The 24,173-nt window shown below is 42.2% G+C and overlaps 1 protein-coding gene across 1 annotated transcript in view; it reads left to right on the top strand.

The window, feature by feature from the left end:
• LOC119647856 (RNA-binding protein Musashi homolog Rbp6) overlaps nucleotides 1-24,173 on the top strand; it is a 1,519,969-nt gene that overhangs the window by 1,401,886 nt on the left and 93,910 nt on the right. Inside the window, exon 10 of the mRNA XM_038049124.1 lies at nucleotides 1,426-1,509. Within this exon, the coding sequence (XP_037905052.1) occupies nucleotides 1,426-1,509 (84 nt within the window). The remainder of the gene's footprint in view (nucleotides 1-1,425; nucleotides 1,510-24,173) is intronic.

Consider the following 24,173-nt stretch of genomic DNA (forward strand, 5'->3'; position numbering starts at 1 on the left):
TTTCACCCCAAGATAGGTGACTTCTTTGACGGTTGGGATGGTGTCGTTGTGGATCTTCAGGGATAGGGTTGAAATGACGTTCCCCATTTTCGGTGTCATTCTCGCGGTACCACGGAATACGATGGTTTCGAATTTCTGTGGGTTTAGAGACAGTTTCCAGTGGGTGAAATACCGGTAGAGCTCGTCCAAATAGGAATTCTGGCGGGCTTCACCGGCAGGGATGTTTCTGGTGGAGGTGTAGAGGATGAGATCATCCGCGTATTGGAGGATTCGGATTGGATTTGGGTGTGGAGTTGGTTTAGGAAGGTCTGCGGTGAACAGGGAAAAGAGCGTAGCGGAGAGGACTGACCCCTGAAGGATGCCAGCCGGGCTAGAATATGAGGAGGAGAGGTGTTCACGGAGTTGGACTTGGGATTTCCGCCCATCAAGAAAGCTAAGAATTAGCTTGCAGAGGTGCGGATGGAACTGGAGGACTTCAGAAAGCTTGTATGCGAGTCCGTATTGCCATACGGAGTCGAAAGCTTTCTTTATGTCGAGGAGACAGGCTATGGTCGGTGCGTTCCGGTTGAGGCCGAGAAGGACGTTCGATTTGAGCACGAGTAGTGCATGCTCGACTGAATGTTTGGGGCGGTTGGCGAATTGGAATTGTGAGATTGATTAGTTGGAGTCAGAGTGCTCGTCGATGATGAGTTTGATAGTCCGCTCGAAAATTTTGGCGGAGGTTTCTAATGTCGTGGCACTTTTGAACAGAGTTTTATATGAACCGCGAATGATATTGCGTTGCTTTCGAACTGCCATCTTCCACAGTTAGTTGTTCCACTTTGTAATCAAATAAGTGGGTGTGTTTTATACCCTCAATGATGTAGTGGAATGCATTCACCGAAACAGCTACTTTGTTTTTGGGTTTTACCAGAATAATTTCACGAAGTAACGACAGGCAATGTAACGTCAGTAGTTCAACTTTTCGATCATGTTGTCATTCAGCAAAACATGATATTGCCAAATATTATATTAATTTCCTGAAGGGTCCTTTAAAAAATGTTGAAAAGTATCTATCTAACTGAAAAAGTGCCGAAAAATAAGAAAGTAGTGAGATACTAAAACACTTGAAAAGTTACTAAATTTAGCACCTTTGATACCAAAAAGTCTACGCTGCAAGGAATAGCCATTTTTTTGACTTAGAACTGGATACATGCACTTGAAAATACTATTTTATTACAAAACACAAAAATAAAAGGAGAGAAAAAACAATTGTAAAAAACAATGAATAAAAAAATATAGCGTGTAATTAAAAACAAAAAAAGGAAATTACCCACATGCAAGATGCATCAAATTAATTTAAACTCATTCAGATAATTTTAATCTAAAGATAATGATATTTTCATTTTTATAAAAGCTCATCATTTATCTTTCCCTTCCTCACAGGTTTCCCAGCAGCAGCATATGCTGCATACGCAGCCGGTCGCGGTTATTCGGGATATCCTAGTTTTGGATTACCCTACCCTACAGGTAACCTTAGCTTCACCAATTTACAATCTCATTAATAATAATTGCAATAACGCTACAAAAAAAATGCCTTCACCAAAAACCACTTTGTATCATTTTCACCAACATCAAATCCATCACACAATCAACATTTTCATGTCAATTTGAAACATCAAAAAACTTTTTAACTAAAGTCCACAATCCCCAAAATAAACACATCCATCATATGTTACACTACTACCCCCCGTCAAAATCACAGTTGATCATAAAAGCCTCATCTTTTGTCGTTTTAAAATACAAACATTGAATGCTTCACCTGTCGCTTTAATCCCTAAAATATTGTGTTAATCTGAAAGGGTTTAGTATCTTTAAATACATAATCTACGATGCTTTTGTGAACACCAGTATTGACTTTGATAATGTTGGATGTTGGTATTTTTTTATTGTATCTTTTTTAATGTGTTAACTTTTTGCTTTGCAAATATTGTACAGGATAAATCCATAAGATTTAAGTAATTACAACTATACTGCGTTTGTCCGATTCAATCCAATTCAGATAAATTTATTTTCTAGAATCCTGGAGAGAAAAAAAGATTTAAAGCTTTTTGCAGAAAGCCTTCAGTAGATAGATAAATAGGTTGACAGTGGTGGGATCTCCTGTTGGGAGTATATTATATGACGAAGCAGTGAAGATTTAAGAAAGATATTAAGGAAAAGTTATATTATTCTGGAGGATACAAACTTAGAAAAAGCAGTTAGTATCTGTCCTGGTTTCCTGGCTCAATCTAATTTTTGAAGATTCTTTTGTACTGCAATCCGAGGTGATGCAAATCTTATTATAGTCACCGTGTCCACCCACTTTGAAAAAAATATCGTTTCCACCTTTTCGCCCTCCCAATCCAATTTATCCATACGTAATCATAATTTGACAGCGTAAATGATTTTACTTTTATATAATTCCCTGTTCTCGGGGTACTTTTCAACACCCATCATCGACCAACAACATTGCTTCCTGCGATCCACGAAACCAAAACAATCCATTTTAGACAAGGTTGCACACCGGAGGTCCTATCACAGAACTTTGAGAAGTACGGACCTTAAGAGATCATTATTTCGGTCTGCCTTCTGCTTCGTACCAGAAAAACCTCTCTAAGAAGTAACTTTTGACTAACTAACCGAAGTACCCAGAGATACCTGACATGAATCAGTCCCCCTTAAGCCAACTCCAGTTGGCTGATTTATCATAAAAACATTCTTGACGTCTACCGTCATTATCGCTCAGCTCCTATAAACGGCTATCTCCTTGCAAATCAGAATACCGCCATTTCCCAGACCGTAAAATGGATATGCCGGAAACTATATTGGCGCTTCGATAGACCACCTACTACCAGGTGTACTCCTAATTAATTTCCGTTTTTTTTGTGAATAAAACACATAATTCCAAGGGAACCGTAATAGTTATTTTATTCGAAATATTTCCCATTGCTTTCTACACATGTTGTCCACCTTTCTGGTAATTTCTGAATACCACGCCAGTAGAATTGACTGTCTTTGGAGGTGAACCACTCAGTGAGCCATTTGGCAAATTTTCGTAGGAGTCGAAGCGCTGCTCAGAAAGTGCGTGGCCCAAAGAGGCAAAGAGGTGGTAATCCGATGGGGCCAGATCTGGTGAGTAAGCCGCATGGTTAAGCGCCTCCCACTTGAGTTTTCGCAGCGTGTCGCGAACGACTTTGGATTTATGCGATGGTGCATTGTCATGGAGCAAAATCACCTTCTTCTGATTTCTTGATATTCTGGTCGGTTCTCCGCAATCGCTCGGCTCAAATCTTTCATTTATTGTTTGTAATGAACGGCGTTCACAGTTTCATCAGGTTTCAGCAGTTCAAAGTAGATCACATCGGTCTGGTCGCACCACACACACAGCATGACCTTCCGACCATAACGATTTGGTCGTGCCGTCGATGTCGATGCTTCACCTGGACTCACCCGCGATTTGTTGCGTTTAGGGTCCTCCAAGGAAATCCACTTTTCGTCGCCCGTAAAAATACGCATTTCACACGTCACTTTTCGGTTCTCCATTTGTCTCTCGGTCAGTTCATGCGGCACCCACTTTCCACACTTCTAAATCTTTCCCATGGCTCGCAGACGTTTCAAAATTGCTGTCGTTATGTTTGCGTGTTGTCTTCATCCAATAATGCTTTCAATTCGGCGTCATCAAACGATTTTCGCTTGCCGGAGTGTGCGGCGTCGTTCAGGTCGAAATCTCCATTTTTGAATTGTCGAAACCGCGTTTCACATGTTCGAAGTGTTAATGCACGATCGCCATAAGCTTCCACAAGTGCACAGTGGCTCCTGGGCAATTTTTTTTCCTTGATTGAATATGTAAAGCAATGCATAGCGCATATGCTCGAAATTCGATACGTACGCCGACATTTTTGACGCGCAATAAAAATTTGCTGGAGGAACTTTTTGGGGAAACGTCAACGCAGACTATACACTCGACACAACTAAACAAAATGACAGGAATGGGCATCCAACAGCGACACAAAACATAGAACGCCATCTATCGAAAAAAAACCGAAATTAATTAGGAGTACACCTGGTAGGTCGGTGGAAAGGAGTAGCCTGTTGTACAGTATCCTATCTAACATCTCTACCATAGAGTCCGAAAAATACAAGGATATGAAAAGGGCATGCCACCTGATTTTTGGAACTTCGCCAGAAACCGCTAATCTGCATTTCGGTGTATTGCTTTTCCGTCGCTAGTAAAGGTTTTTATTATTGCATATCCTAGTATTTCGGGAACAATTTCTTCCCTTCCTTAGTGCAAAATAGCCTTACACTGTTCTTCTTCAGTAGCGTTGGAAAGGGAGTCTACATGGTCAGTTCTGAAAGTGGGAGGACCATTTTTTTTTTTTTTAAATAATTGGTGAGAATTAAGCAATCGATTAGAATTTTTCTAAACGGTTTCGTCCGCCTCCAGGAACGCCGGGTCCGCAATGCTGTTTACCTCCCTCGTCATGTTCTATTGAACCGCCAATTTTTGGCATTTGCTGGGCAGGCACGAGCAATATTTGTTCGCAGTCCTGTAAGGACTACCACGTAAAAAGTTCCATTAATTGTTCATTCATGCGAAACAAACTTTTTGTAAGTCATGATGGACTGCATGCCAAAAAAGCAAATGGGCATGGACTTTTACTTGGGTTTGCTCATTCGACCCTTAGGGAGCCTTGGAGAAGAAGGAATTGCCATTCTGAGTTTTGCTGCTTGCTATCCGGATCGTCCTCAAACAGCCATCTCTCGTCACGAGTCTTCATAATGTCCAAAGATCTGGGGTTCTCATTCACGTGATGAAGAAGAGCAAAAAGTGCACTCCGTGATGAGGTGGCCCCTTCTCTGAACTTTCACCTGCACCTTTTCGACCCAACGTTTTGACTGGTATATTCAGTTATAAATCGTTCGAAATTGAAGCATGTGAAGTATCTTTTGAGGGATGCTTGCTTCCCAAATCGGTACTCAACCCTGTCTTTCCTTACTTTCGTAATTAATCTAAATACTCTCTTCATCTAGGTCCTTACATTGAGTTGTTATCCGTGCGTTCAAACTTAATCTTCGCTTACCTTGACACAAAAATTACCCACTGCTCTCTTTTGACCTATTTAAATCCCCTATCGCTCAGTTTCATCGATTTTGCGCCAACATTCACCTTTGAAGGAATGCGAACATACCAGCCCCCCCCCTATCCCAAGTCCGCTTTCATGAAATTGATTATTATTTCCAGGCGCATCTCTTTCTTGTCCTTTTTCTCTTTTCGTTAATCTTTGAACTTCTGGTTGATCAATTCTTTCATTTTTGTCACTGCTGACGCACCTACTACCTACTTTCGCGGAAATTTTTGCTGGCGCACCTTTCTCGGTGAAAAGACTTCTTGGTTCATGGTAGATTGTCACCTATCAGTTCCCCGATAGATCCCTCTTGTTACCCAGTTTATTTTGAAGTAGTGTCAGCTCTGTTTGCCCCGAAACTTCATCACTTGACGCTTATGCATTTTCCTCCTTAAGTGCTCTAATATACTTGACTCGAATGCCCCTCAACAAGCCCTCGACATTCCGATTGATATTCTCCCTATGCTTGATGAATCCACGTAGTTCATTTATGGATTATCTCAGCGAAAAAAGAGCTGCTATCGGTTACTCTTTTCTCTAATCACACTTTGCATGAGAGGTCAAAATTGACCCGGAGGCTATGCGTATACCTTTTCGAGTCTCGCGAGGAGCCTCAACAGCATAGCGAGCAGCACAGTCCTGGATGGTGACCTCCCGAGTTCTGAACTCTTTCAAAAATATGTGGGGTAGATACCTTTTCCACTCTCCTATTATTTTTGTAATATTAGATGCCACAATATTCGGGGCACAATGGTGACCTCCGAGCATAAATATCGGTCGAGGTGATGAAGGGATGAGTGACCACAGACGTCTAATTAACTACTTGTAGTAGAAGATTGGATCTTTGTCAGGGCTGACTATTCTCTCTCTCTCTCTCTCTCTCTTCATAGCGTGACAGTCCGCTTCGAGCTTTGGCTTGTGCTAGTAGAGGACGGGATTGAGTTTTTAAGGCTTAAGCTTTCTTGGCTAGCCTTGTTGGAGCTACTTTCAAGATGACAGTATTTTTCTTTCAGCTCCCAAAAATCTGGTTTCCTCTTACCCTTTGGTAAAGAGTCTTTACGCTGGAAACAAGATGACCTCAACGTGGTAATTTCTTGGTTCTACCAGTAGTTTAATAGCACCAACCAGCGCAATATTTTCTAATCGCCCTTAGTTATATGTTGAAGCAACTGACTCACCTTTTCCATAACTGTCCCGTTCGGGTCATAACCTCTCTCTAGCCGAGCCTTTTCACTTTTTCACTTCCAGTGCGCTTTCCATTCTCGTTTCGACTGTTTCTAATGTCGGAAAAGATGGACGCTGGAAGTATAGTGCTAACTCACCTACCAGACCATGCCTTTCATCAACAATGTACTGAGATATCTCCCGTCGACAACGAAACATTAAGGTTTACCTCGGAAAGTAGTACTCATCCAGCATTGATAAGTACGATCTCCAGTTCCGTGAAGATATCAAGTAGCATTGCGCCGCTTGACTTTTGCATTCTAAGGAACAAACGCTGAAATTGTTGTCAATTATTTTAGGATTATGGTCTCTATTGTTTTCGCCAATACAGAACCGACTCCCCTATAGTGTTTTGCCTCCAACATACGCATATCACGATGACGTTGGCAGTTGTATCTTTGACCTGACTAGCGCCACCATAATTTAGGTCTGATTTATAAATTTCTGCCAGGTCCGGTTCTTCAATGACTTGTAACAGTAGGTATTGAACTATTTCCCATTGATTGAGATTCGTTTTTGTCAATTTCACTTAGCTCTGGAGTTCAACTCGCTCCTAAGTGCCGAGAAGCTGCCACTTCCTGCATCTTGCCGGGCGTCCATATAGGAGATATTTGTATGGTGTCAAGGAGTGGCTGAAGTTGAGGTATTTGAAGTATCCCTTGTGCGATACTTCCTCTCTGAGCCAACATATGACGCAGCTGATTCTCTCGTTGCCTGAAACGTATTCAGTTTAATCTCTTCCTCATTTAGGTCCTTACATTTGATGGTTATCTCCTGGTTTCCGCCTTTCATTTTCACTTACTCTTCCAATTCACTTTCAACTTTCTGGCAAAAATTACCCACTGACTTTCCTTTCATTTGTATTGGATTGTTTCAGCATTACATCTCCTTTATATGCTCGTTTAATCCGACTCACATTATCGCCAAGGTCCGTTCTCTTTGGGACCGTTTTGACCTTTGGAAAGATATAAGCATACGTCTCATGTCTCCTTTCATGGAATTGATTATTGTTCTCAGACGCATCTTCCTTTTGAAACAACCAACTTTCATTCCTAATTGGACTGGACTCATCTTTCTGGTACTGGTAGAAGCGGGAATGATCCCTTCGAGTTTCTGGTGAATGAATGAGGAGTCAGGGTATCATTGTGCCACACAAACTCATGAATGCAATAAGGTCAGAGCCGCATGATTTTTGGCAACGCATAAGGAATGGGTCTATGAAGGACCGTTGGATGGCAAAGGCTCATTCTCAATATTAGGGTATGGCTTTAGCGAAACCACAGGGAGATCAACTACCACATAACCCAGACCCTCGCGGGACACAGTGGTTGCAGCCAGTATTTCCATCGCTTTGGGTTCAATCATTCGCCTAATTGTCCTTGATGCTGTGGCATGGCGGAGGATCCAGAGCATGTCATGTTTCACTGCCCAGGGATCGCCAGCCCGAAGAATATAGTTAGGGACATGCTGAGATCAAAGGAGAATTGATTTGCGCTTTCCTCCGCAAACCTACAAATACAGAATGAGCTGTGGCCAATTTTGAGAGTTTGGTTTGACATTTAACATGAAAATTTAATTCTCCCGACGTGGCGGAGTCTATCATAAAATCATTGGCAAATTGCAGGACCTTGATTAGGTTAAATGCTGCCTCAAGTTTTGGGATAGTTGGGTATCCAACCCAAGAAGGATCGATTAGAGATTATAAGCTTGCAGTGGTGTAGATGTAATTTATCAATAAGAGGTTGGCGAACTGAAAATCCGAGTTTGTGTGTGATCAGTCATTGATTTGATGGTCTACTCGAAAATGTTTACGAAAGATTAGAAGCTAAAGATATATAACTCGGCAGATCATAGGAAGGAAAGAGTCTCATTCTTTTTTGATTGGAATGTAATTTGAACGAAATTCCAGCTCGTGCAAAATTAAGCCTTCCTGAACAGTGGAAGGACAGGGTTAGTGGATGCAAAACATTCTTTCATGATATTGGCTGAGATTTTGTCAAACCCGATTATTTTTTTGCTCTTGCTTTTGTGTGCTACGACTTGAAGCCCAATCGGTTGCTTTTTTTCTGTGTTACATACTCTATGTACCTGGCGATTAGGCAATACTATCCGCAGAATTTAAGGATCTGCGTGCCTAGAAAACGCTACCCAATACAATAGACAAGCGGCGTTCTGTTAGTAAAATCGGCTAAGCGAGTACTCGACCACGACACGCCCTTCAAACTTATCCAATATCCAAGAAAAATTCCACGACATTACATTCGGATCCTTGAAGGACTTTTCGCATATGGAAAATACTGAAAACTGATGATTTCCAGACATCTTATAGTTCCACTTCACTAACCAAAGGCTAGATTTGAAGTGAAACAGTGAAAAAGTGTGTTCTTTCAATATTTTCTATGACAGCTGCGTCAGTTTGTCCGAATTGGGCTAAATTGGGCATTCTCAAATATTCAGTTCATTATCTCACATCCTGCTTCATTTTTGCTTACCTAACGTGAGATTATGGAACCAAAGAGAGGTCCACTTCGGCCAATCTAGCGCCACAGTCTACAAAGAACCAAATCCATTCCGTTCAGTCCCCTCGGTATAATGTCAATTCCTGCTATAATATTTTTGGCTTCCTGGTCTGGTACCATCGATTGTCCCTCTAAATATCCCTTCGGGCATTGTTGAGTGGCCTATTGATAGGATGTGGTCACTCCATTGGGGATTTCGCAATTTTTTCACCTTAGGAGGCGTCAGAAAGTCCTCTGTTGTACCTGATATACAATCTGTCATCCTTCCGAACTGCTTCAAAGGGTTTTCCTAACAATTTTCTTTTCAAGGTATTTAGCATTTTTCCAGAAGCCTACGTCAAGGTCTAAGAGTATTAGTCCTTCCTTGTGTATGTTTCGGCTCTATACTGCGGACAGTCAACAAATATATTTTTAATCCTATATCCTTCGCTGTATCGTCGAATTCCAGCAAGATTTTTTGGCCACGAGGATGAAAGCGACAAGTTATTGACGTCATCGGCATACGCTAACACTTATATTGACTTAAGGAGCGGCACATCTTCGGTACCAACAGGAGTCAAATTGAAAAACATTTTGGCGAGACTGTCGGAGTTGAAGCCATTCAGATTGTTCTTTTGGGCGAACTTACTTTTGGGGTATACCAAACTAGAGCATAACTTTGTAAAGTACGTTGCGGTCGAAGGTCTCGTATGCTCTGCAGTCTGAAGTCGACAGCCTGGGACATGCCTTGAGCACTTGTTTCGTGGTCAAGATCTGATCTGTTGCTGAGATGCTGACTATCCGAATTTAGATAGTTTTCTGTATTCCTGAACCTTGGGATTTTTTGGCATTGAGTAGTGTTTTTACGATTTTATTCTGGTTATTTTTTCATTCATATTTTTCGCTAAAATAAGAGGCAAGAGTAAACAAGTTCCTTACAATCTGAATCAGCTACAGAAAGGGGAAGCAACAAGGGTCACACGTTGGAACAATCTGAAGTTCTGGTCGTTACCTCCAGCCACTGTGGTAAGGGCCGAACATTTGAAGGATCTAAACAAATTTTGGAAACTTTTTATTGGGTTAAGGAGAATTCTACAAAAATTCAGGGAAACTAATTTGTATTCCGGAACTGAATTTTTAAGGACTTTGCTTGTTTTCTCAGCAACTGGATTAACTGCAACTCCACTCCACCAAATGAAGTTTCATTTGCTCTCCTATGCTGAGCGGATAATTGTGTTCATCTCTTTTCCTGACCTCAACCGCTACTTCATCTTTATTGCAACACCATGATAGTAGTCTCCACCCAACTAATCTTGGTCCTCTAATCGAATTTGCTTGCCTTATTTACACCCAAAAATCCCCCAAACTATCCCCGGCCAGGTCCGGACGTTGTCAAAGTTATAAAATAATTTCCCTAATGAGCCATATTTGTAAGCTTGGCCGCTATAACCGCCACTACACCACATCCTGTCTACGATCCAGGACATTTACAGGCGCTTAGTGCATTGCCGTCCATTTGATACGTCCAATAATGCAAAAATATTTTCAAAGAGGAAATGCTAATCTGAAATTCATTATCTTTTCGGGCAGCCAGGCAGGCACAGTGCGAAATTGTGAAAATGGTGAAATTGTGGAAAGTGAACATTTTTCGGTTATGGATATGTACGTGTTTGAATATGGATGAGGGCCGCGCTATCATATCTGCTTTGGAGCGATGTTCGTGCGGTATATTGGCGAATATTAAATGAAAATAAACGAAACATTATCCGAGTTAAGTTTAATGGCTTTCGAGTAGACTCTGTGTGAAGTGGGACCCGCCCTCCGTGGTAGCGTGGGAAGATACTGATGTAGCCGTATATGCGGTGGCCATGGAAAATTGGGAACAATGTTGCAAATATTTAATGCAATTGTTTTATGCTGACATTTATGGTTATGCGAATATTGGGAAATGATGATGGAGATGGATGGAAACGACTACCTTGTTTGAATATTGCAATCGTAGTCAGGAAGTCTGTCAGGAGGTTCAGCATGTTTTATGACGGAATGTTCTCGGTGGATTATGTGCGCTTGTGAAAGCGTACAATCTTGAATGTTAGATGTAGACACATTTTTGTAACACAAAACAAATATTTTGACTCCAGCTTACTGGATAAGTCACTCCTCCTATTTGAGTAGAATTAGTTATTCAAAATTATCTCTTATTCGTATTGCACATAAACGCAGCTCCAGTAAAGTGTCCCTTCGGTACGCGCTTGCACCCTTCTGAGCTAGCCAAGCTCGAGAGCATAAGGGGTCCTTTTGGTCACTTTAGTTCCTCACACGTCAAATCACAAAACGTCACTTCTTCTTTTTCTTCAGCCTTTGTTCTCGGTTTCGCCTCATCTTGATGGGACGCGCCATTTCGCTCGGTCAAAGACCTGATCCAGATGGAGCTGTATGACTTTCAAATCATTACCCTACGTATCAAGGTATTGTTGCTTCGGCCGGTCTTTTGGTCTTTTATGCACAAAACTTCGGTAGAACCTAGAAAACTAAACATTTGAGAAAAAAGCGTAAAAAACCAATTGGGTCCTGATATCATCTCTATCCAGCAAACTAAAACAAAGCTTGACGTCAGATTAGGTTAGCTTCCACAGTTTCGCTGCTGTCACACCCAACGAGTATTTGACCCACGTTGGGCGCTGATTGCAAAAAGTGTTGAATTTGGGACTGGCCTTACTGTTTTTATGGTTGATCATGGTCAATCTGGATGGTCATGCGAGCCATCCCTTACTTTTACGTTATCTAAAGGAAGGAACCCATTTTTCATAGTATTGAGCGACATTTTGGCTAGACTATGTTCCGGAAGTTCATTGTAGTCAACCCCAACGAATATTTGACCCACGTTGGGCGCTAATTGGAAAAAGTGTAGAATTTGGGGCTGGCCTGACTATCTTTATGGTTGATCATAGTCCATCCGGATGGCAATGCGAGCGATCCCTTCCCTGAACGTTCACTAAAAGAAGGAATCCACTTTTCATAGTATTGAGTGATATTTTGCCTGACATTGTAACGTTTGAATTGACAATTCAATTTTGGCATTCCCCATCACAAAACGATCGACCCACATATGCATTCCATGTGTTCACCTTGTTCAATTCACATGGTGTCCTTGTGTGTACAACTATTCCCAATCTAATTAGCTTTCACCCACCCCCATGTTACGTACTGCAAGAATCATCTCGCTGAAATACAACCCCATTAAGGCCCAGAACCGCATCATCCTCCCTTTATAACCTACTAAAAATCACCTGACATATTTGTTTCGATTTGTAATCAATTGGCTCTCGCTACAATGCTCCTTCACATTTCACGCTAGTATTATCAACCTGCTCCCTCAACTAATCAGCATCATTGCCAACATTGCACATTCTATTCATTATAACGTGAAGCAATTTGAATTTAACAGCGAGTTGCCTTTATTTACCTCGACGTCGGCAAGTAGTGTAATTAACGATGATACGCTAGCGGTATATGCAGGCATCCAGTATGCTGTGTCGTTATCCTGGCACTAAGTATAGTCTTTATTGTAATGAAAATCAATTAAAAGCATTCCTTCACAATTTCGCGGAACCGTAAGTTGGAATATCACATATACAACTGCAAATAATTTCACCCCTTGTGTGTGCGCTCATTCGGCTTCGATATTTTATTCTGTAGTGAAATTCAATACGTATAGCTTGCAGTTTATCTACCTTGACGTGAGAATATAGTCGGCGAAAGATACTTCAAATCAGATAGTTCAGGAGTCTAAAGTGACACTTGTCGAATTAGCGTTATTATTTGGAGATATTGGAGCTAAGGGATGCATGCTCTGATAGGTGAAGAAGTCTACGATAAGGGGAATATTATCATCATCATCAACGGCGGGACAACCGGTATCTGGTCTAGTCCTGCCTCAATAAGGAACTCCAGACACCCCGGTTTTGAGCTGAGGTCCACCAATTCGATATCCCTAAAAGCGGTCTAGCCTTTTGACCTACCATCATCAACTAGAAGCCATGTTTATTCGCAATGAAAATTTCTTAATTAAATTCAATTTATTGAGTCCAACATACAAACGGAAAGAGATAATAGTTTTTCAGAATACAGGAAGTCCTGAAACCGTCATCCACTTGATGGCGAATCGGGCTAATTTTTATCCTTCGTCACCTCTTTTTGAGAGAAGCGCCCAATTCTTAAGAAACCCACGACTTTCTTCCAGTCCAGGGGTGATCCACCTCCGGGCTTGCACCATATGTTTAAAGGGGCAAATGACACCAAGGGATCACTTTCGGTCTCGCTGCCCTCAAATCCTGTACGAAACCGCAAGTCGTCTGTCTTTCGCAAAACGAGAGGCTGGCTTAACAGTTAGAGAACTCAAAAGAAACTAAAAGAGACGGTTGTGTTGGCCAAGATGTTGCCTGTCCCTTATCATGGTAGAACAGCAGCCTCTTCTGTACTCTGTGGGTCTGCTTTGCCTGATTGCAAAATGCAAATGTCCAGTGAAGCAGCATCGTAGTGGCTGCAACCTCTCTTTCCGTCTTTAAAAAGTTAATGTAGGATATTTAGTGAGTATCCCGGACACAGCTGGCCATAGCATTTTTGGTTAGCTTTTGGTTCTTCGGACGCTTTGGGTATTTGCTAACGACTTAAATAGATTGAATGCCCACTGAACTCCAGTAAATAATACTAGATGCATATTTGATCCATAGTTGCAACCGGGTGCCAAAGGTTCTACCTGCTACGCCGAAGTAAACACAAATCACTCGGAATCGTCAACATATTTCTCCTTCTTCTCAGGAGTAAAGAAACACAACACCCGTCGTATTGGAATATTTCTTGGCGATATTGGGCGACAATCAAATGTTTTCTTTATAATCCTGTCCAGTATAGTGGCTTCAGAGGAACGTCCGTGTTCCACGTTATCAGCGCCCGTACGGCCAAACTTGAAGCTGTTGAAGGGTTTGTGTTTGTGTGTTTGAGGTGGGGGATAGGCAAAGCCTCTGAGCTCTCAGACTTTGTGGTCCATTGTACTTATTCCCCCGACTAATGAAATATCCTAGATTCGTTTATCTATCACAGGACTTCCGTTAGTGGATGTGATGCTACCCGCTGCTACCAAAAATCTTATGTCTGATGCATCCACAGGCGTAGCACCCACATGGAAACTGTTCCGTGGATCCCGCTTCCTCATTACAGGATGGACACGTATCATCTTGGAGAATTCCTATTCTGAACATATGCCCAACTAGTTCTGCAAGACTTCCTGCTTTCCACAGGATAAACTTTGCAGTATGTTTGGTCGGCTCTGACAGGAAAAGTTTGGTCTGGCTAGCAGCATTAAGGCTTCGCCACCTGTCATTATAGGACGACTGTTCCCAGTTTTTTGATAGCAGCATCAGCCAATGCTACTGACACATCAATCGCTGGTTTCGGTCGGGGGATGGGGAAAGTTGAAGCCTCTTTTGCTAAGGCATCATTTCATTTCCCTCCACACCACAATGCCCAAGTACCCAGAGTAGTTCCACAATATTGAATCTAGAAACAGAATTTAACTGACTGATTTCTACATTCCTGAACGATTTTTGAAGTGATCAAAGTACTATTCAACGCCCTCAATGCAGCTTGACTATCGGTACAGACTGCGATACGCCTATCGTTCAACCGCTCGTCAATCATCCATCCACACATCACAGAGCTTTTGGAAGGGCGCACAGCCAAAAACTGCTTCACTATCCACGAACACCCCCATCGCGAACTCAATCTTCAGAGGTGCCTCTTCTACCTTTGAAACCAAGCAATGAAGAGCAGACTCACAGGACTTTCCACGTTGGTAAGCAAGTTGCTTTTCATTAAGTGGGTGCGGCCTTAGCGCCTTCTCGCGAATGTGACGCTCAACCGGTCTCCCCAGACATTTCAGCGAAAATGATGTTAAGCTGATTTGCCTGAAGTTCTTTGGATTTGAATAGTCAAGCTTTGGTATGAAGACTGTCTTCACCTTCTGCCAAGAGGAAGGCGCGTAGCCCAAGGCAAAACATTCTCGAAAAACATTTCTTAGCAGTTGCTCTAAGTGCTCTATACCCTTCATTAACATCGCTGGGTGGATGTCATCATGCCATTCAAGTGCTCAAATGATAATATAACAGCTCTCGCCTTTTGATTGGTAACCACCGCCCTCGCAGTGTCCCATTGCAACGTCTTTGTGTTGAAGGGTTTGCAGAAACCGCCAATTCTCTTTTTCCTACTTCTGAAACCCATTCTCCCGGGTGGTGTACTACCAATAGGGTCTATATACACTCACCTCTAGAGTTCGTGAAAGTACCATCCGGTTTTCTAAGAGAGTCAAACCTGGCCGACTCATCCTTATTAAGGACTCTGCTCAACTTTGTCGCCAAGAAGTTCATTGAACTTCGTCCAAACCGTTTTCCTAAGATTCCTTCTTTGCCTGCAATAGTCAAACTAAATTCTAATTAACCGTGATCTGAGAGTGAAACTTCATCTGGCACTCGCTAGTTTTTAATCAACCTTAACAACTTTGAAGTGCAGATGGTTAAGTCAATTACTTCACTTCTTCTTGGCTTCACGGACGTAGGCACGCACCCTACGTTCGCGGTCATCAGACCAGCTGAAGTGATAAAATCAAAGAGCTTTTCCCCTCTTTGATTGCATTACTACTGTCCCAACAAATATGCTAAGCGTTCGCATCGCAACCTTTCATTCACTATCAGATCCCTTAGTTCTTGTGTTGGCGGAGGACATAAAGCATCATAGGGTAACTAAGCAATGTCAACTATGACGTTTCTCCTCTTATAATACTATTATATTAACCTGGAATTGTAAGTTGACCGCAACGTACTCGTGGAAACAGAGTTGTCTCCGCAATTTGGACATCAGAACGCAGGCCCTCGATCTCGAGGATCTTTCACTGAAGAAGATGGTAGTCCCTGATGAGTGATCCAATACCACAGATTCTGTTAAAATGAACCAATGGCTCTTGAACCAGAAATATATAAGGACAGTCCTGCAACTTTGCCAGCTTTGCCGCCAGTAGATAGGGGGAAGCTTTGGCACGTTGCAAGTTAATTTGACTCACTCTTATGTTTGCAGCCATAAGTGCAGTCTAATATGAAAACCGCCGCTAACTTAAAAGTCTGCTGTGTTCAATGTGAATCTCACTAGGGGTTACCAGCTTGTCCTCGCCTTTTGCCGAAAGTTCCGCTTCCTTGCGTCCGATCTCTCTGGATGTCGCCACACTTGGTGGTGTAGCAACGTCCATATGCTAATTCCCAAGAAACTTCGACCCCTTTCGCAGTGCCTTCCATTATCTTCGGCTAGGAGCCCTCCCAGGATCACGGTGTCCGGCATGCATGGATCTGTTTTCACACACCGTCGTTAGACCAGTTGCGTCCAAATTACCAGCTTCCCTTTGTTCCGTTTTTCCTGGTACAGGCGAAGGAGAAGGTTCTGAAAGGCAAGTCTGTAGTCCCTTCTACTTTACGGCTAAAGTTTCCTTTTTCCGAGCCTTCCTCTCCCGTATTTTATAAGAGTTAGGTAACGCTGTCACCGACAAGCAGGCCGTAGTGAGGTTACCAGTTCCTTCCATTAAGGGGGTTGCTGTACTATCCTTTTGGGCTGACCGCGCCGTCGACACCGGTTGTAAGTTTTCCACTGAAGTGGAGAGCCTGTATTCCACAGATTTCTCCATGGGGGAATATGAATTAGGTGAGGCCTCCAAACTCCGTGCCTCGGCCACGACCTGATTTCTGAAAGTCGCCGGTGGATTCGAAGTCTGTGACTTCTTCCCACTTGAAGAGTTACAATCCTTTGTTTCCATCTTCATGTTTAGACACTCTTACTGTAGTAGTAAGCTACAACAAAGTGGTGTCCGAGGGGGGGGGGAGATTCTTTGTTACTATCGTTAGGTATTCTAGCCGTATATCCTAGACCATACGGGAGATTAATAATAATTTAATTCTCCTTGTCTTCGATTAATCCAGCTCTTAATAATGCATCAGCCTAGCGGGTTTTTCAGAGCTTTGTCGTTATTAATTTAAATAAATTCCTAGATATAGTGCATCTCGTTATCTAGAAAATCTATAGGAATCACTTCCTTCCACTATGTATTGGTCCTTCACGACTGTGTCCTAAACGGGATGCACACTCTAAGCGGAATTGGTCGTTATAGCGAAATTAGTGCCCTCCATTTGCTACCTTGTTCTGTCGTTCCGCTCCTACTTGAGTCGCATATAGTAACATAGACTCTACCACCCCTTCTATAAGCAGTAATCGTCGCTACACTGACTCCCCAATAGTAGGCACCATCCTTGCTAGAGATAAACTAGCTCTTGCTGCCCCCTCTCCTGTGTGATTCAAATGATCTTTAAAGTCCAGCTTGGCATCGATGGTCACCTTTTTATTGATCGATTTTGAGACGACTTCATGAATACATCCTGCGATTAGCAATAAGGACCACTAGATCCAGTTCAATCAGTCGTAATCATAATCTGATGGATGGATTGTTTCACTTCCACACAGTTCCTTCTCTTATAGTCCTCAGAGTGCCTCGCAGCTACAGCAATCGGTAGGTTATCTCCAAAACCAATCAATGTTGCTTCCTCTAGTACGATAATGTACCATCGTCAATAATCTTTCAAAACAGGGATCCCAAAACAGGAGATATGCTGTCACATTGTGTTCTTTAGCCCTTCACGCGTCTTACACCAGACATGCTTCTCCAAGAGATGATTCCCGATTCCCCGAGTTCAATATTCAGAAAAATCCAATATAGACGAAGAGCTCTTAATCAAGCCCCCATTGCCCAAATTGAAAGCATTCTCAACATCTAGTGTCATTAATGCGTGGCACTCACCAACGACCACCGCCTCCCAGGCAAATTCCTATTTGCTAAAAGTTCAGTCTTGCGCCACTTTTTCATGCAGTCCAAGGCGCAATTTCATCATCAGGTTCTTCCTCGAAGACCTCTGACCGTTTGCTATCTATAAAACCGATTCAAATTGGTCAGCTTTGCTACCCCTCCTTTGATGCATTATTCGTCATCATCATCAACGGCGCAACAACCGGTATCCGGTCTAGGCTTGCCTTAATAAGGAACTCCAGACATTCCGGCTTTGCGTCCTGACTTACGCCATCGTTCCATCTCAGGCAGGGTCTGCCTCGCCTTTTACAACCATTGTTATTGTCCTTATAGACTCTCCGGGCTTCTTCATCTATACAGATTAAGTGACCCGCCCACCGTAACCTGTTAAGCCGAATTTTATCCACAACCTGACGGTCGTGGTATCGCTCAGAGATTTCGTCGTTATATAGGCTACGGAAGCGTCTATCCTCTTGTACGGGACCAAAAATTCTTCGGAGGATTCTTCTCTCGAACGCGGCCAAGAATTCGCAATTTTTCTTGTTAAGAATCCAAGTCTCCGAGGAATACATGAGGACTGGCAAGATCATAGTCTTGTACAGTAAAAACTTTTGTAAGCTGAAATAAGCTCGGTTGGCTGCCAACAACCGTGTGCGGATTTCATGGTCATAGCTGTTATCGGTTGTGATTTTCGACCCTAGATAGGAGAAATTATCAATGGTCTGAAAGCTGTAGTCTCCTGTCTTTATTCTTCCCGTTTAATGTATTGCCTTCATTGAACCCAATGTGCAACCCAAGATCTTGCGCCGCCTGCTCGATCTGGATAAAGGCAGTTTGTACGTCTCGGCTAGTTGTTCCCATGATGACAGCATAGGCCAGTAGTTGGGTGGACTTAAAGAGAATCGTACCCCTTGCATTTACCTCAGCATCACTGATCACTTTCTCGAGGGCCAGGTTACAGAGGACGTATGATAGGGCATCCCTTTGTCGTAGACCGTTGTTGATGTCGAATGGTCTCGAGAGTGATCCTGCTGCTTTTATCTGGCATCACACATTTTGCAGGTCGAGCCTAGTCAGTCTTATTATCAGTCCAGACCCAGGCTCCTGTTTTGGATTCAAAATTATTATTTCATCCTTTTCCTCCAATCTTGCCTTGCAGTTACTAGTTTAGCACCGGTTTTCGAGGATAAACCACTTATTGAATGACAAATTAAATATACAATCTCCTGTAACTACTCTAACACCGGTAAATCATGATTGCTTTCCTATTTGGGAGCCAAAAAAGGAAGGTCCTTTTATTTTTTTAGGCTCTTCAAAGGTTCACTTTATGCCCATCATTGTGTTCTTATTGAAGGTCCTCTGAACATTTACTGTCTGTGAGTGCTTACTGATAAATTATTCTGAGTAGCCTTTATTTGCCACGTCTTTTGGATAATCGACATCTCCGCTAGAAGAGGGTGCAGGAGATGTATTCGTACATAATCCTCGGGTAACTCCTCCTAGCTAGCCTAATGGATAGAACTAGATATAAAGTAGGCTCTCGATGAAAGTCAAAAGATTTCCTATAATACCAAGTGAACCCAGGTCGCTTATCTGATGACTATTTTAGATAGGTTCCATGCAGGTTATGCAGTAGTCATATTCTTTAACTTATGGATCAACAGCTGTGTAAAATCTGGTATATCTCGGTCCAATATTCTTTCTCCTACAAGGAATTTGTGTTTTCCATTTTTCATACATTATTCAAGTATTTCGACCCAAGATAAAGTTAGATAGAAGCACCACTAAAAAAAATTGATCAGAAGACCAAAGTTGCATTGGATAGGTCAGATATTAAGTGCAGATTACGCCTCATTTACTGGTCTCTATTGAATGAAATGTACTATCGAAGGAGTACCAAAGGAAAAGGTATTCGAAGAAGATTTAGTGACAGATTGTCAGGGTTAGCCAGAATGCTGTCAAAAATCTACAAAGATATCTGGAGCATCCGGTGCCTATGCAATATATGATAGCTTCTGAGCCATCTGCCTTAATTTTGATGAGAAAGTGCTAATTATTTTATTGGTTGACTAACTTAACCATTTTGTACTCTAAACAACGGGAATTTGCACCGCTTTTGCTTTTTTAATTCACGCTTTTAAAAAATCTGTAAAAAAGCATAAATATATAATTATTTTTCGGCGTTGTATTGATAACAGTAAATAAAAAAATAAAAAAAAATATTGAAAAAATTGTAAAATAATTCAAATATTCCATAAAAGATACGTGTAGCCGACATAGTCCCGGTGAGTGTAAAACAGCTCCAATATGAGATTGGGATCGTCTGAATGCTCCAGCCTGCGGTCCTTGCTAAGATTAATTACAAAATAAACTGTTACCGTGGAGCTGGGGGGATGAATATCGTAATCCGATTTACGAGGGGGGAGAGAATCAACTAAAATGTTACAGACACATGTGAATTATTATATTTTCAATTAAGTCGTTTTACTTCAATGTGAATTAAATTGTGATTAAATTATTACTCGAGTGTTGATGAGAAGATTTGGATTTAATAGTTTTGCGATATATGTATGTATGTAAATACGATTGGATGCCGAATATCTAAAGATACTTCTGTTCTCCAGTGAAACAACAGCCACACCACAAAACAGATAAACAACAAAGAGAACTAACACCCACCTCCACATGGACTCATAGTTGCATTTTAACATTTATTATCCTCCTCCCCATGTACTCCCGACATCATCCCCATACCCCTGGAAACAGTCATCCCTCAATAGAAAACATTGAACAGAAAAGTTAGAACACAAACATCAACGGTTTTTTTTGGTTTTTAATTCAAATATTTTACTTTGTTGTTTGCCTCATACTCTTGTACTATCTTTTAGCGTCTCTACTCTATCTTTTTTTGTTCAAATTATTTTTAACGCTACTTTATTACTGTTTTTTGTTTATTATTCTTTTTTGTGTTGCTTTCCCACCAGGTGTAATGGGTGTTGTGCCGGAGAACAGAATCATCGTCGGAGATTACTTAATGGCTCCATCGACCTCATCGTCCTGAAAAACTGTGGGAGAAATTCCCATAGAATTTGTAAAAAGTGATTAAAAAAAAAAAGATACAAACCTGAGACACTATCTACGACACCGAAAAATTAAACCAAAATAAAACGGAAAGTACTCGCGTAACTTTAAGGTTCAAATGAAATCTAAAGCAGCTTCGACCGCAACAAGATAGACCAGTGACTACCCTTATTTATGCGACTTTCATCGGAATATATTTAATTAATTTCAAAAAATCTTAAATCAGCTGAAACTAATACCACCTATCACCTACGTAAATCTGCAATAGCATAGCCGTTATTTATTAATGTCGTTGTTTATCATTAAATCAATAGTTTGTTTTTAATTCACATAATTTTGTTAATTTTGTTAAAATCACCTCATTTTACTGGAGCAACTCAAATCCTACACAAAATGCAATTCACATTTTCTCATCAAATCCTTAAAAGAACATTTACGTTTACCAGAGCCTTACTCAAAAAATAAAACATAAAATTCTGATTTTCATATCTAAATTTAAATTTAATCAAACAATAGATACTATGTACCGTTATTCAGCATTAAATGTTATCTTTTATGAAATTTTTTTAAGTAATACTTGTAAGTGTGAAAATATTGAAGGAAAAGATAATTCGGCAAAGAAGTAAAACGACTAAAAGTGATCTATTAAGCAAAAAAATCAAACAACGAAAAAACTGGAAGAATAAAAAATTGAGTTCATAATTAATGTGTTATTATTTATTCAAATTGGGTTAGAGATGGGATTACCCCTCATAATAAAATCTCGATTTTCGAAAAATGGTACAAGACTGGGGGTCGGATACCAGTCAATTCAGCTCCGAATTAGTATCTGAGACAAAACGGGCAAGCGCAATGCTGGCCACAGTGTTTCCTACAGGACACCGAAATTCTACAGTGTACCCTTACGGCCTTGAATGAAGTGCTCTAATACCCATCAACACCCCGATTGCATTTGATTGTCACGCCAACGAACCCACAATCCGGAGATCCTGCCTATCTAATTTTGTGCAGGTTAAACTGAAAATCTCCAAGCCCACTTAAGGGTAACTAGGTTAGGAAATATTCAATCTTACTATGCTTCCGATTAAGCCACGGACCTAAGTTGCCGATGAGCCGCGCCTCTAGTTTCATTTTGCCAAAAGGCTTGCTACTGGTCTAGGATACGTTGCCCTTCTTCACGAGCAACAACCTCCCTTGGCTCTTCACCCTTGCTTGACGCTCCTTAGCAAGAAGGACAACGGGGATTACTCCCGCGATCACCATCACGGCTGGTTCAGAGGCAGCGCGGTACCCAGACGTCCCCCGCAAAGCTCCCTGTGTCCGTACTTGCGCGAGACGCTTACAATATACCTCCTTGCCAAGGGCGTCAACCCATACCTTTGCACGACAGAACAAGACAGACTCCAGCTGCAGTATTGTTCGTTGCTGCTTTGATTTGCTCAAAAAGGCTCATCTTTGAGTCAAGATTCCAAGGTAATTTACCGCTGATTTTGACTCGTTTATCAACTCGAGGAATGATATGAGGCGCAGGGCCGGAATTCTCTTTTTAGTCAGGATGACTACCTCGGTTTTTTTGCGATACAAGGTTGAAACCGTGAGCAGTCATCCATCCGCTTACCCATCTCATCAATATGCCATGTCTGCTTTGCGCCTGTTTGACAGCGCGTCCAGCAACATGATCTACATAACCTACCAGACGCGACTCTTCTGGCATGTCGAGTTTAAGTAGACTATCATAGGTAGCCTTCCAGAAGTCTGGCCCTAGGATGGATCCCTGCGCTATCCCAGACATGATTTTCATCCTCCTCTGACCCTCTAGCGTTTCATAGAGTAGGACGCGGCTCCTCAGACAGTATTATTCAATATGCCTAGAATGTCTTTCCACCTTACAGAATTAAAAACGTTTCTGACGTCAAGCGTTACGATGAGCACCACCCGTCGAGCTACACGGCTATGTGTCTCCGCTCGACAAACGGCAACTACGACTTGTATGACAGCATCAACTGTGGATTTCCCTGGTCTAAAGCCGAACTGCTGTGGATATAAGTCTCCGGCAGCGCGTATCGCTTTAGCGAGTCTACTTCTGATGAGCTGTCAAGCATTTGCCCTTCCCTTCCCTTCGCCAACTTCCAAAGAGCAGGGAAAGTGCTTTCTTTCAGGCAACCATTGAATGCGCCGAGCAGTAGACCTGGCCGGTGTTGGAATACCAGTTTGCTTATCTCCTTTGGAATACCATCGAGTCCTGAGGCCTTCTTGCTTTTCATAGAGAGGACTGCCTGATTTAATTCTTTTGTAGAGAAAAGTGGACAGTCCTCGGCGCCGACGTCATTGTCCCGTACGGGGTTCGCATCGAATATTGCCCGTGCAATGCGGTCCATCTACTCGGCCTTAAGTGAACAGGATTACCGCAGAAGCTCTTATTTTTCGGCTTGCCGGTTTGTACCCGAGTACCGGCGGGTCTCCATTCACCTCGTCGACTAAATCCTGCCAGCAGCAAGCTTTGCTTCTGTTTATTGCGCTGCGAAGTCTCCATTTGCCTGATTTGCACTCTGTCATTATGGTACATGTCTCCTCCCGCTCGTTTAGATATTGCGATAAGTGGCGGCGCCTGTGACACTCCTTTCAGAGTTTTGTTATTCCCACCGTCCACCAATACATAAAAGGTTAACCACTTCGATCCGATATCATCCCTGGCATGGAGGCGTTATCATGTTTATAACTGATTTTACAACAGCGTTAGCTGCAGCGCCACCACCCCCAGGAGTACCCTCAAGCGCGGCCCCACCTGTTCCAAGAGTTTCGACAAAGCTCCCGGTGTTCACCGTCGCAACTTTCCATGCACAGAAAGACCGCCGGGGTGGCGCACACCGAGAGTTTGTGTCAGCCACTTCGAAGGCAATATATTGATGGTCGTTTGCCAAGAAGTCTTCCTGAACTCGCCACTCGTCCACCAGCGTCATCAGTAACCTCGACGCGAAGGTTACGTCTGGAATTCTAACCTCGCAGCCTGGGTGCTGGAACGTTCGGGTGAATATGGTGTTTAAAACAATCCAGTCTTATTTTCGCCGCAATTTTCGCTCTGGAGTCTGGGCAAGGTATGCCCCATTCAAGTGCCCTCGCATTGAAGTCACCGTTGACCAGGTAGCGTCGTCCAGAGCATCAAGTCTACGTCGAATACTGACTGTTGGGCCATTGAGGATAATTCTCTCTGTCTGATATGTCTGACATTTATCTACTAACTGCTGTATTATCCAACAACACATCTTTGAACAGCTGCACCTTTATGAATTTCATACATGAGAATTCCACATTTATTGCTGATAC

This window comes from Hermetia illucens, chromosome 2 (assembly GCF_905115235.1).
Source record: "Hermetia illucens chromosome 2, iHerIll2.2.curated.20191125, whole genome shotgun sequence".
NCBI classification, from domain to species: domain Eukaryota; kingdom Metazoa; phylum Arthropoda; class Insecta; order Diptera; family Stratiomyidae; genus Hermetia; species Hermetia illucens.